This window comes from Belonocnema kinseyi, chromosome 7 (genome assembly GCF_010883055.1).
Source record: "Belonocnema kinseyi isolate 2016_QV_RU_SX_M_011 chromosome 7, B_treatae_v1, whole genome shotgun sequence".
Lineage (NCBI taxonomy): Eukaryota > Metazoa > Arthropoda > Insecta > Hymenoptera > Cynipidae > Belonocnema > Belonocnema kinseyi.
The window spans coordinates 41,347,554-41,362,283 of NC_046663.1; the positions used below are offsets into that span (position 1 = coordinate 41,347,554).

General features: G+C 24.9%; 1 protein-coding gene across 1 annotated transcript in view; it reads left to right on the forward strand.

Annotated features, from left to right (window-relative positions):
- The window catches only part of LOC117177172 (transcriptional protein SWT1-like), a 55,361-nt gene that overhangs the window by 2,972 nt on the left and 37,659 nt on the right, over positions 1 to 14,730 (forward strand). The window contains exons 2-4 of the mRNA XM_033367684.1: positions 2,738 to 3,776; positions 7,420 to 7,635; positions 10,522 to 10,769. Of these exons, the coding sequence (XP_033223575.1) occupies positions 2,738 to 3,776; positions 7,420 to 7,635; positions 10,522 to 10,769 (1,503 nt within the window). The remainder of the gene's footprint in view (positions 1 to 2,737; positions 3,777 to 7,419; positions 7,636 to 10,521; positions 10,770 to 14,730) is intronic.

The window sequence follows — 14,730 nt, forward strand, 5'->3', positions numbered from 1 at the left end:
TACAACTTTAGTGGAAAATTCATCACTTTTTGAAAATTTAACTATTTTTTTTAAGTTAGTTCTTTCTTCTTTTTCAAGTTAGTTTTTTTTGTGGAAAGTTATTTTTCAACTGAAAATTTAACTTATCCCAATTAAATATTCCATAGTTTTAGTTAAAAATGCTTCTGCTCGCTTAAACATTAATTTCTTGAACTTCAAATTTAATAATTTTTAAGTTTTGACTGACAATTTACCTTTTTTAGTACACTTAAATTTTTTGTTGAAAATTCAACTATTTTAGTTGAAGATTCATTGTTTTAGTGGAAAATTCATGTTTATGGTCTTAAATTCCACTATTGCAGTTAAAGATCCGAATCTCTTTGTTTCAATATTAATTTTTTAAATAAAAATTTATCTGTTTAGTCAAAAATTCAATTATTCTAGTTAAAAGTTTACAAGTTTATTGGAAAATTCATCACTTTGTTTGAAAATGTAACTATTTTTTGGTAAGTTTAATCTTTTTATTTTTAGTTAGTTTTTTTGGTGGGAAGTAATTTTTTAAACTAATAATTTAACTTATTCCAATTGAATATTTAGTAATTTTAGTGGAAAATTCTTCTGCTTGGTTGAACCTTCATTTTTTTAATTTTAAAGTTTAATCATTTTTAAGTATTGATGAAAAAATCTATCTTTTTTAGTAAAATTTGTTGTTGTAAATTCAGCTATTTATATTCAAGATTCATTCTTTCAGTTAACAACTAATCTTTTTGGTTTAAAATTAATTTCTTCCAGTTGAAGAATCATATTTTTAGTTAAAAATTCATCAATTAGATTTAAAATTGAACCATTTTCTTGAAAATTCGATTTTTTTATCCAAAGTTAATTTTTTCTATGAAAAGTTTAACTATTCTATTTTTTTCTGAAAAATTTATATTTTTTATTGAAAATGTAGGTGTTTTTTTTTTCAAAATTCATTCATTTTGCAATTGTTTGCTCTCTCGTGTTAAAGGATGTTCAGAATGAACGTCATGAATTAAAATAACTGTTTGCGTACTTTGTGAAAAATTCGCCTTTTTTTGTAGAAAATCAAACTTTATAGTCGAAAAAAATTATTTAAAAAAAATAAATAAACCGATAATTCGAATGCCAATTTTTTGTTGGAAATTGAACTTTTCATGTTAAAAATTCAACAATTTGGGTAAAACTTTGTCTTTTTTAATTGAAAATTCAACTATATCTTTGATAATCCACAAATTTGTATAAAAATCAAATTGTTGTATAAAATTATCTTGTTCGAAATATTTATCATTTTAGTTGAAAATCCATCCGTTTGGTTAAAAATTAATTTCTTCAACTGATATTTTAACCTGATTCATTTGTGAATTTGTTAAAAATTCAAATATTTCAGTAAATATTTATCACTTTACTTAACTTAATTTTACTTAATTTGAATTATATATTCACCTCTTTAGCTCAAAATTCATGTTTTGACTAAAAATTTAATTATTGAATTTTAGGTTGAAAAATGATCTTTTTTATTTGAAAATTCGTCTTTTATGGTAGAACTTTCATTTTCTTGTAACTTAAAACCTAATTATTTAAGTTGCAGTTGACAATTTATCTTTTTTAGTAAAAATTATTTTTTTTTATTAATTAAAAATTGAACGATTTAAGTTTAAGATTCTTTGTTTTAGTTGAAAATTCACAAGTTTGGTTGAAAATAATTTGCTCAACTGAAATTTCAACCTATTTCATTTTTTGATAAAAATTTATATTTCTTGATCTAAAATTCAACAATTTTTATGAAAATTTGCAATTTTTTAATCGAAAATTCAACTTTTCGTTCAAAATTGAGTTAAGTTGCAAGTTCATTTTTTTAACTAAAAATGTAACTATTTCATTTTATATTGAAAATTAATTTTTTTATTGCAACATTCAACTATTCAACTTTTATTTCCTTGAAATAAATTTACTTGATTCGAAAATAGATTCTTTTGATGAAATTTAAGCTATTTTATTGAAAATTTGTGTGATTTTTTTGTTTGAACATTGATTTTTGGAGTGAAAATTTAATTATTCAATTTATGGTTGAAAAATTATACTTTTTCATTAAAAATGCTTTATTTTTTTTGTTGCACATTGATTTTATTGACTTAAAACTTAATTTTTTAAGTTTTGATTGACAATTTATCTTTTTTACTAACATTTTTATTTTATTTATTTTTTGAAAGTTCAACTATTCCAGTTGATTTAATTCTTTTAGTTAAAAACTCATTTTTTTGTTTAAAATTCGACTGTTCCAGTTGAGGATTCATAATTTTATCTGAAAATTCAACTATTTCGTTAAAAGTTAATATATTTGGTTGAAAAATTGTATTTTTTTGGTAGAAAATTAATCTTATTGTTTAAAAATTTATCTTTTTCGTTTAAACTTCAAGTATTCCAGTTAAATATTCATAGTTTTAGTAAAACATTAATCTATTTAGTTTGAAATTAAACTATTTCAGTTAAAGTTTCATAACTTTCCTTAAAAATTAATTTATTTTGCCATTTTTTCGCCGGGAAATGACCAGGAATTTAAAATATTTTTGAAAAAACTTGACCGGAAAATAACCGGAATTTTAAATCATCCGCCGAATCGCCACCCTGAAAACCCAAATTCTTGTTTTTATCCTGTTTATTATAACATTGCCGAAAATTAATCAATAGATTGTTAATACTTTTATCTATTCTAAATTAAGTATTCCTTTCAATGAAGGAATCCCCGCTAAAGAAAGGCAATTCGAAAAAGCGAAAGAAAGGATCCGAATCAGAGGTATCAAGACCGACAACCCCAGAGATGACTCAAGAAACAGAGAGACCAATTCTCCACGCTAAACGTAGAATATCATTATATGAATCAAAGCCGGCAAATGAGACACCTCAAATGCGAGAAATACGCGAGAGAATGCTGCATAAGCAAGCAAAGCTGACCAAGGCATTTAAACCGGGCACACCAGTTAAAAAGGGAAATCAGCTCGATCAACCGAAAGCTAAATTACAGGTCCCTAAAGTAGCGGACTCGAAATTAACAGACGCTAAAGTACCGGAAAGTAAAGAACCAGCTTCTAAAGCCTCGACCTCTAAACTATCAACTGACAAACAAGACGCTAAACTACCAGAAAACAACGTCGCAGCGCCAACGAATGCAAAAGGAAGATTTTCAGAACCAGGAAAACCTCTTCCTCGAAGACCAGGTCGAAGACAATCCACCGCCGGGTCAGAAATAGGTACAAAAGAAGAAGTGACTGCAAGTCCTGTTCCTGCTACGGATCAAAATATGACTCCGCAAATGCGCTTGCTGTATGAGAAAATAGCGCAGAAGAAAGCTCTGAAAACTGGAAGTCCTAGAAAATCTTTAGCTAGTTCAGCTCAGTCGCCAAGTTCGAGTTCCACGACCTCTTCATCCTCATCTTCTGGGACTACTTCTGGGACATCTAGTTCTTCTGGTTCCACTTCTGTGTCTTCTTCTTCGCCAAGTAGTAAAGCTTCCAGCAAATTGTCTCAAACAAAAGAGCAGGTTGTACCAAGTTCATCAGCTCAAAAGACTGTGACTACGAGACGTAGATCGAGACTATCAACGGTTAGTTCAGTTGCTAGCGCAGCTTCAAATCTCGCGGCTTTACCGGAAGACAAAGAACCGGAAGAAGTAGTACCTGAAGAAAAAAAACTAGAAGAGAGGAAACAGGATGAAAGGCCGCCTTCAACATCTTCTAGTAGGAAGACGAGACGAACTGTATTTATTCAAGATGAAATGGGTAATGTATAAATATAAGATTCAACTCTTCATTTACAAATTTACATATTTTGTGGAAATTTCATGTTTTTCAGGCATCACAGACCGGTGTCTATATCTCCTATTGTACCCTATATTCAGTTGAGGTCCTAAAAGTATCCTATTTTCAAGATTCGGTCCCTATTTTTCAATTATTTTGCATTCTTTGAAATATTCCAGGGTATTTATAAAGATTCCGAGAAATTTGTAATAGATTTCATTAATTTGATGGCATTTTTAATATTTTAGGGTGTTTTTAACCCTCAAACGGTACACTGGTGCAAATTCGCACCTGAAGTTTTTTCATTTTGTTAATACTTCTAAGGAATTTTAAATCTCTCAATGTATTTTAATACATCATATAGGATTTCAGGAAATGTCATAATAGAATTTCACGGGAATTTATAATATTCTAATAGAATTCAAAATATTTATTCGCGATAAGTGAGGTATTTCTCAGGGTTCTAAAAACTTTCAGAAATTTTAAATTCACCCTGAATTTTTATTAATTTATTCTGAGTTTTTTTTAATTATTTCAAATTTTTTTATATCACTTGAATTCTTCCAAGTTTATTCAATCCTAGTCAATTCAATAGATTTTCAAGAGTTTTACACATTTTTCAGACATTTCAAAAGATTTTAAAGGATTTACAATAGTTATTTTAGATTATTTTGAAATATTACAAGTAATTTTTAATCGATTTCAATAGTTTAAAGAATTTGAAATATTTAGGAAATTTAAAAAGATTCCAAGGAATGATTAATTAATTAAATTAATTTGAATGGATCTGGAACGATTTTACTGAAGGTTTTAAGATATTTTAAAAGACTTTACGTTATTTTATAAGAATTAATTAGTAAAATGCTGTCCTGAAGACTTGAACAATTACAAATTAATAGTATTTGAAGTTGAAAAATGTTGATAAAAAACATTTTTATTTAATAAATCAATTTTTTAAAATGTATTTTTGTACCGGATCTGTTCTTTAAGTATTAAAAAGTGAACAATAATTTATTTGACAGAACCATTTTTAATAAGTTTAAAATTTGAGAATTTCCAGATTTTAACGTTAAAATTTGAACGGTTTCAATGTAAAAGTCTTAGTCAATAAAAAATGTTGTATTTGAAAAATGTTTCATTTGTGAGTGGAATTGTTGAATTTTGATTTAGAAATAAAAAATTAAAACCTATTATTTGTAGAAAAAAAAATTGCAAAAATCTACATTTCGTTTTAAATTAGGCTATCATTTCAAGTTTTAAGTTAATTTTTAATCTTTTCAAAACCTCTAAATGTCTCTTAAATTACAAAATTTTCTTCTACAAATAATAAAAGTTTAATTGTTATTTATGCATAAAAATTTGAAGATTTTTTTTCAATTTGCACGACTTCATAAAAATTGTAGGAAAACTTCAATTAATTTAAAAAGATTCTAGATTCCTTAATATTTTGAAATAAATTTTTTTGAGCTTTTCAACAATGTTTAAAATATTTAAAATGAAAATAATTAAACTTTTAATTTAAGAAGCTTTCAGTTAAAAAAAATTCGATTTTTAATGTTTTTAACTTAAAATTCCTTAAAATAATATAATTTTGAAATTGTTAAAATTCATTAATTGATTTTTTAATTTTGAACATTGAAAATGATGACGCGGTTTTTATATTTTTATATTGAAAAATGCTAGTACCTTCCATTTTATAGTGTAAATTATTGAGCACCATTTTATAGTGTAAATTATTGAGCATTTGAATTAAAAAATGTTGAGTTAAAAAACTTTTAAACTTCAATTTTAAAAGTTCAAAATGATTACTTCAAATGTCAAATTTTTAACTTTAGTGTTCGATTTTTTTTAAATTTAATGGACCGTGAAAAATATTTTCGAACCGGGAAATGACCGGGAGTTTATTTTTGCGATTAAATCGGCCACCCTTTAAAGGATTTAAAATAATTTGTGTTATTTTAAAAGATTAAAATTTTTATTTTTATTTTATTTCAGTAATTTAATGGGATTTAAAAGGAGATTTTAATATTTTAATGTATTTCAAAGAATTTTTCACAATTAATTTTTTAATTAATTAATTAATTAAAATTAATTTTTCTATATTTTTGAATTGTTTTCAATGCACTTGATTTCTTTTGAAATTTAGCTTGATTTTTTTAAAATGAATTTTGATCTAATTCTTCTAATTTCTTTTCAATTTCTCTAAATTCACTCAATATTTATTGTAATCAATCAATTTTGTTCGATTCTTAAAATTGTTCCAAATCATTTAAATTCTTCTTAATTTAACTTAAATATTTTTGTAGTCATTGGTCACTTCTTGTGTTAGAAATTAGTAGGGTTTCAAAGATTTGACGAGATATGACATTTTTTTGAGATTTTACTCTGAATTCTTTTAAATTCTTTGAAACTCTTTTGAATTTTTTTAATTTATTTGAATCCATCTAAATTTACTCAATTCTACTTAATTCAGTGAATTTTTTTGAATTTTTAATAGTTTTCATTTAATCGATCCAAATTCTTTGAATTACCTTCATTTTTTTAAAGATTATTTCAAAGTTACTGAATTCAAAGAAGTTTTTCCATATTTTCAAATTATTTTAAATTCACTCGATTTTTTGTGTGTATTTTTTGTTGATTTTTAAATATTTTTTCCAATTCGTTTGATTACTTGCTTTCATCGAAAAAATAATTTAAAAATAATTATGTCGCCAGTGATTTTTAGTGGTGGAAAATTATCATCCACTATTTTTATTAATATCATAAAAAAATTATATAAACAAATGGCCAGTGTGGTCATTTAAAGGAAGAAAGAAATATTGTTTCTCCCTAATTTTTCTTAATGATGTCGCCAGTGAGATTTAATGATGGAAAATTATCATATAATATTTTTTGTTAATTTTCTAAACAAATTATATAAACGATTACCTAGTGTGGATTTTTAAAGGCAAAAAATATTCGTTTTTTCGAAACTAGCCTCAAAGTATGTTGCCAGTAATGTAATTGTTTGGTAATTGTTTCTTTCAATTTTTGAAATGCAGTATCTATTCTTAGGAATTTTTGAAGATGGAAATTTGTATAAAAAATAACAAAATATCATTAATAAACATTATTTGAGGAAAATTAGGAGAGAAAAGGATTTTTCGACCTTTAAATGTCCAAGTTGTAAATTATGTTGTATAATTTGTTTATAAAATTATTAAAAAATATCGCATGATAATTTCCCATCATTAAACATCATTGTCGACACAATTTCAAAAAACTTAAGAGAAAAAACGATTTATTTTTGTGATCAAGTATTATTTTTTCGTTAAAAGGTAAGTAATTTTAACGCAATTATTTACTTTGAAAACGAAGAATACATAGTGTAGACTATTTGTTAATTGTTTTATGACAATTAACTTAACAATTTCACAATTTTTTTTGCTTTCAACTACCCTCGTGTGTAAAGTCTGGCAATGCTGATCATTGAATTTTTTTTGACGAAGATAAATAAAAAAATCGACGTTTTCTTTATTTTTTGCATTAACATAAAAGTTTAAACAAAAAAAATCCTGCTCTCGTCCTAGATATCGGGAATATTTCTTTTTTGGAAACGAATCTATTTATTTTGATTGGTTTTCAGACAAAGCAGAACCAGACACAACCTTTCATGTGGCTAGTCCGTATCCTGCCACCAAATATCAAAAAAATCTCGCTAAAAAGAGACTCGATGATTTGCGGAGAAGTCTGAGTTTGGACAAAGAGTCCAACGAATCACAGATTTCTAGAAAGCGAATGAGCTTGGGAGTTAATCAGCCTCAAAGTCCAAACGTGTCTTCCGAGAGGCTCAGCAAAGATGGTAAGCTTCGATTGATGATTTAATTTTGAAAAAAAAATGGCAAAAATCAGGGACTTTTTGTCAGAAAAAATATTTTAGGGATTTTTTTAAAAGGTTCCAAGGAACTATTTAATTAATTTCATTTATTTATTTGAAAGCACTTTAAATATTTTAGGATGACGATTTTTCTATAATTTCGAAACATCTATACATTTTTATGATATTTTTAAAAATTTCACATGATTTTATGAGATTGCTGAAGATTTCAATGATTCTGAGGAATAATTAAGCTCTCAATGTATTTTAATAAATTTCCCAGGATTTTAGGAAATATCGTGATAGAATTCGACAGGATTTTATAATATTTTTAGTGGATTTCAAAGAATTTATTCACGATAAATGATGTGTTTGGTAGGATTTCAAAAGGTTTTAAATATTTTAGAGAATTTTAAAAGATTTCCAAAAAATAAAAATAAATAGATTTCTAGAATTTGAAGAGATTTTCAAGGATTTTCAAGATTCTAGGGTATTTCTAATAAACCCAAGGATTTAAAATAATTTCGTGTATTTTAAAAGATTTCTGAATGTATTTAAATATTTTTAAGGAATTTCAAAGTGTTTGAAATATTTTTGAGTATTATAAAAAAATTTCAAGAAATTCATCAAAGATTTCAATAATTTGCAGAGATCTAAAGGATTTTTTTAAATATTTTACTTTTTAAAAAAATTTCAAGTAATTTTCAAAATCTTTGAAAATTGACAAGGGATTTAAAAAAATTTGAAATTATTTGCAATATTTTAGGGTATTTTAAAATTTCGAGGAAATTCTTAAGAGTTATATCACATATTACTATAAATTATTTCAAAAAACTGAAACCACTATTTAGCGAACCGAAAAGATTATCTGGATATAATAAACCCAGTTTAGGCTGAGAATATTTTAGGGTATTTTAAAAGATTCTTAAAATTTTAAAAGGATTAAATAAATCTTAAAGAATTTCAAAGAATTTTTAAAAATTCGAACGAATTCACAACAAAAGAGTGGAATTTTAAATAATTGAAGTTATTTTCAAAGATTTTTAAGAATTCTACAATTGTTAGGATATTTTAAAAGATTTCAAAGACTTTGAGAGATTCCAGGGTATTTAAAAAATTTTTAAGAAATTTTCAAGACCTCTAGAAAACTTCAAGGATTTCAAAGGAATTTATAAGATTAAACAGATCTTAGGGTAGTTTAAAGGATTCTAAGAAATTGTTATTATATTTCAATAATTTAAAGGGATTTCAGAGGATTTAAAAGATTTTAGGTTTTTTTTTAAGTTTTAAGGAATTTTCAAGAGCCTAAAAAATTTCAACGGGTTTCAAAAGATTTGAAGTACTTCCGAGTATTTTAAAAGATTTGAAGAAATATTGAATAGATTTCAAAGGATTTTAAAGCTTTTAGGGTATTTAAAAAAGTGTCAAGGATTTTTCACAAGATCTTTAAAAATCTTCAAGTGATTCCAAAAAATTGCAAAGAGTTTCAAATGTTCTCCCGAAAATTGCAATTTTAAATAAAATACAGGAATTTATACAAAATATTTGGTTTTTCAACTTGAGATAAATTTTGAGTCGTGATTTTTGAGATTTCTACCAAAAAGGATTGTAATTTTATATCAAAAATAGTTGAATTAAACCAAAAAAAGATGAATTTGCAACAAAATAGGCTGAATCCTTAACCAAAAGAGATTAATTTTCAATCAAATAGTTGCGATTCTGAAGTATAAAAATAAAATTAACTTCAACTTTAGTTTTTCGAAAATTCCCTAACTCTATCAGGTTTTTCCTGACTTCCTGGAATTGCCTAATCTTCAGCAACTCTCTAATTTAAAAAATGGTATGTTTATTGCTCTCTAAAATGCTTTTGTAAAAATATATTTAGTAATTATGATGTATATTTGTTTAAATAATAAATGCTCTTCGAGCTTAAATGCTGTGAATATTATCGAGAGAATTTGCTCAACATAAATTCTTGGGCATTTAATCCTCAAACGGTGCACTCCTTTCTGGCTCCTACTAAAGGTACACTGCTGCGAATCTGGCTTTTGCATTTTCAACTTTGAATATGAAAAAGAAGATTGAGACTATAAAAATGTTAAACACATGTTTTTTGTGTGAAATTTCCTGCTGGATCTAATGGTTATATTGAAATTTGGATAATCATTAATTTTCTTCATGATAATTTGTTATAAATAAAGCGGCGTTTTTTAAAAATCGCTTTTTTGGAAAAAATTCGCTATTTCTTCGCATTTTATTCAAATTAAATAAACTTTGCGGGATTTTGCAGTTAAAGGAACAGACAATAATGAAAAAATATTGTTTATGCCAAGAATGTGAATCTAGTATTTTTCCCGGTAGGTCAAAGTTGGGATATTTTCAAATGCATGATATACAGTTATGAAGAAAGGGAAATGAAAGTAATGCAACAATTACATGAAAATCTTTTAACATTCAAAAGACGAATGAAACTCCTTTACTTGAGAACAATATTTAGAAATTCCAGCTCGCAACACTTTACCGCGCGTAAAAGGTACACAGGTGCTGATTCGCACTGATTCGATTTTTTCGGCCTTCTATCTCGGAGAGATCAACGAAACTGAAATTAACCGGACTTAGACCTGAAACCTAGGGGTTATTTGTGTATATATATATGAAATGCTACCAAATTTTCAAAAGCGACGGTGCTAATTCGCACGAGTGTACCATTGGAAGGGTTAAGGAAACATCTTTATATATATATATATATATATATATATATAATCCCGTAAAGCTGTCTATGATCAAATGCTACCAACTTTTCAAAAACGACGGTGCGAATTCGAACCAGTGTACCATTGGAAGGTTAAGAAAACATCTTTTTTTTAATAGTTCCAGATCCAGGGCCAGAACCAAACTTTTATACAAACTCAACATCACGCTCTAAAGCTTTACGAGATAGAGTCTTAACCTACCAAAGTTGCTCTTCTAAAGTAAACAAGGCAGCCCGACAAAAAGATGTTGAACCAGAGCCAATGGAAAATGAGCCAGTTCTCTCAAGGCTTAAGGATTTCAACAATGATCCCTACTACGAGGAGATGGAGTGGGAGCCGATTGAAGATGAAAAAATTATGTCCGAGGTAATTTTTTTTCCTCGGATTTATTTACCAGTTTAACGAGTTTTTAAAATATTTTTAATTCAGGGAAAACATTGCTACATTGGAAAGTTGATAATAATTAATTAAGAGCACGATTAGAAAAGAAAATAATTTTAATCTATTAACACGTTTTGTGTCTTAAATATTAATCTAATTAATTATTTCACATATATATTACCATTCAATTTTTGAGTATGCACCAGATTTTAAAAGGTTACAAAATAATTCTAAAGATTTTGAAATATTTCAAAGATTTTTAAACTTTCAAAAGATTTCAAGGATTTGAAATATTTGTAAAAGTACACCAGATTTTAAGAATGTCAAAGATTTGAAAAAGGCTATATTATACCAGTTTTCAAAGGTTTTAATTTCAAAAGTTTTCAATAAATTTGAGATGTCAAAAGATTTAAATGATTTCAAATGAACATAAAAGATTTCACAAACAAAGATTAAATAAAGATTTCACAAAGATTTCAAGAATTTCAAAGAATTTTATCAACATTTTTTTAATTAATCAAAAGATTTCACAAATATTTCAAAGATTTCATCAACAAAGATTTTACTAAAATTTTTAAAAGATTTCAAAAGATATCAAATATTTTAATGATTTCAAATAAATACACAAGAATTCTAAAGTATTTCAAAGATTTCATCGAAATATTTAAAATATTTAAATTTAAATATTTAAATATTTCAAATTCAAAAATTGTAAGAAGGGTACAGTACATCAGATTAAAAAAATTTCAAAACATTCGAAAGATTTTAAACGATTTGGAATTTTGTTTAGAAGATTTAAAAAGCTCTAAAAGATTTTACAAAGATTTCGAACGTTTCACAAATATTTTAAAACATTTCAAAACGATTTCAAAGATTTTATCAAAATTTTAAAAGATTAAAAAAAATTGCAAATAATTTAATTATTTCGAATAATTACGAAAGATTTCACAAAGATTTCATTAAAATTTTTAAGTATTTCAAATATTTTAATTATTTCAAATGAACACAAAAGATTTCAAAACATTTGAAAGATTTTAAGCAATTTCAAATTAGCTTGGAAGATTACAAAAGATTTCATGGACTTCAAAGATTTTACCAAAATTCAATTTGAAATTCAAAGATTTCACACAAGATTTTAAAAATTTCAAAACATTTGAAAGATTTTAAACGATTTCAATTTTGTTTCGAAGATTAAAAAAATTGTACAAAGATTTCGAACATTTCACAAATAATTGAAAACATTTCAAAAAGATTTCGAAGATTTTACCACAATTTTAAAAAAATTTCAAGGATTTCAAAGATTTTACAAAATTTTTTAAATATTACAAAATATTTCAAATATTTTAAAAAAATTCAAAAATATTTCAAGAATTTCCAAGATTTTACCAACATTTAAAAAGATTTCAAAAGATTTCAAATATTTAAATTATTTTAAATGAATACGAAAGATTTCACAAATGTTTCAAAGATTTCATTAAAACTTCATAAAGATTTCAAATTCAAAGATTTCAAAAAGGGTCCAGTACACAAGATTTCAAAAATTTTATCAAAATTTTAAATGATTTAAAATATTTTAATTATTTCAAATGAATATAAAAGATTTCTCAAATATTTCATCAATATTTCATAATGTTTTAAAATTCAATGATTTCAAAAAGGGCCCAGTATATCCCGTATTCTTTTTAATTCTTTTGTATTTTTTAATTCACTTGGTCAATTGATGAAAAGATCTGAATTATGTTAAGGTATTTTTCCAAATTCCTTGTGATTTTCGATAATTTAAAAAAAAAATCGAGGGATTTCAAAAGATTTTGTGGATTTTAAATATTTTAGGTTACTTAAAAACATAACAATAAAATGTTTAACTAATTTCAGTAATTGAATGGGATTTCAAAGGATTTGAAATAGTTTAGGGTATCTCAAAAGATTCCCAGGCATTTTCAAGAGTTTTAAAAAGTTTCAAGGAATTTCAAACGCAAGTGATTTTTAGTGGTGGAAAATTATCATCCACTATTTTTATTAATATCATAAAAAAATTATATAAACAAATGGCCAGTGTGGTCATTTAAAGGAAGAAAGAATATAAATGATTCAGAAGATACAGATATGATACAGAAGATGATACAGAAGATGATGATACAGAAGATTCAGATATTTTATGTTTGGTTGAGAATTAATCTTTTTTTTATGTAACTTTCACTATTCCGTTCATAATTTATATTTTTTATTTAAAAATTAAACTTTTTGTTTGAAAATGTATCTGCTTTGTGAAAAATTCGTATTTTTGGAGAAAATGAAAAAGAAAAACCTCATTTCTTTTGAATTCTTTTTATTTATTCTCAATTGTACTCGTTTTAAAGAATTTCTAAAAAGTTTTTTTTTTTTAATATTCATCTTCATGTCTTTAAAATTCGGCATAAATTCTTAGGCATTTTAACAAATTCTATATATTTTATTTTTTAAATTCATTACAATCTTACTCAATTTAATGCATCTGAATCTTTTTGAATTGTTTTGAATACTTTTGATTGTTTTTTAAATTCAGTTTGATTTTTTATGAATTTCAACGAATTCTTCTCGTTTCCCTTAAATTCCTCTGAAGGCACTCAAATTTTACCGAAATAAATTAATTTTTTTCAATTTGCAAAATGTTTTCCAATTAATTTGAATTCTTTTCAATTCTTTTGTAATCATTAGTCAATTTCTTGGCTAGAAATTAGTAGGGTTTCAAAGATTGAACTTTTTAAGCTTATTTCAAAGTTAATGAATTCAATTAAGGTTTTTTCAGATTTTTAAATTCTTTTCAATTTATATGAATTTTTATGAATTCTATCGAATTTCTCTTTCTCTCTTATCCTTAATTCCTCTAAAGTCATTCAAATTTTAGGGAAATCAATTGAGTTTTTTCTTATTAAAAGTTTATTTTCAAATTCATTTGAATTCTTTGTAATTCTCTTGAATTTTATTATTTTATGAAAATCAGTGCAATTTTTTTTATTTAAACTTTTTCCAATTTATTTGAATTATTTTGAATTCAACTTGAATTTTTTTAATTTGCTTAAGTCTACTTAATCTAATGGATTAAATTCAATTCAATTTTACGGAAATAAATAGAATTTTTATGATTTAAAAAATTGTTTCCAATTCATTTGAATGATTTTTGTGTTTAACTTGAACTTTTTTAATTAACGTGAATTCTTTTAAATTTACTCAATTATACTTAATGTAATGGATATTTTGCTTAAATTTAAAATGTCATGTATTTCGAATTCCCTTGAATTTTTATAAACTCATTTGAAAGTTACTGAATTCAATTAAGTTTTTTTATATTTTTAAATTGTTTTCAGATCATTCGATTTTTTTAATACCCCTTTATTTTTTATGAATTTCGTCGAATTCTGCTCTTTTATCCTTAATTCCTTTAAATTCATTCCAATTTTACAGAAATTAATGGAAATTTTTTTCATTAAATTTTTTTTCTTATTCATTTAAATTCTTTGGAATTCAACTTGATTATTTCAAATGTAGTCAATACTACTTAATTTAATGTTTTTTTTCTTTTAATTTGGTGAATTTCATAAAATTCTTCTCATTTATTCTTAATTCCTCATAATTCATTCAATTTTCACGAAAATTAATGGATTTTGAATTCTTTTAAATTGAACGAGAATTTTTTCTATTTGCTTGAATTCTTCTAAATTTACTTAATTCTACTGAATTTAATTGATCCTGAAGTGTTTTAGCCTCACCTAGAATCCTTAGGCATTTCATTCAGTTCTTTTGAATTCCCTTAAATCTCTCTTTCAATTCATTTGAATTTTTACAAATTGTATCGAATTGTTCTCTTCTACCCTTTATTCCTCTCAACTTATTCAAATTTTATGGACATTTTTTAATTTTTTATTTATTTTTTTTCATTTAATTGAATTGAACTTTAATTTTTTTG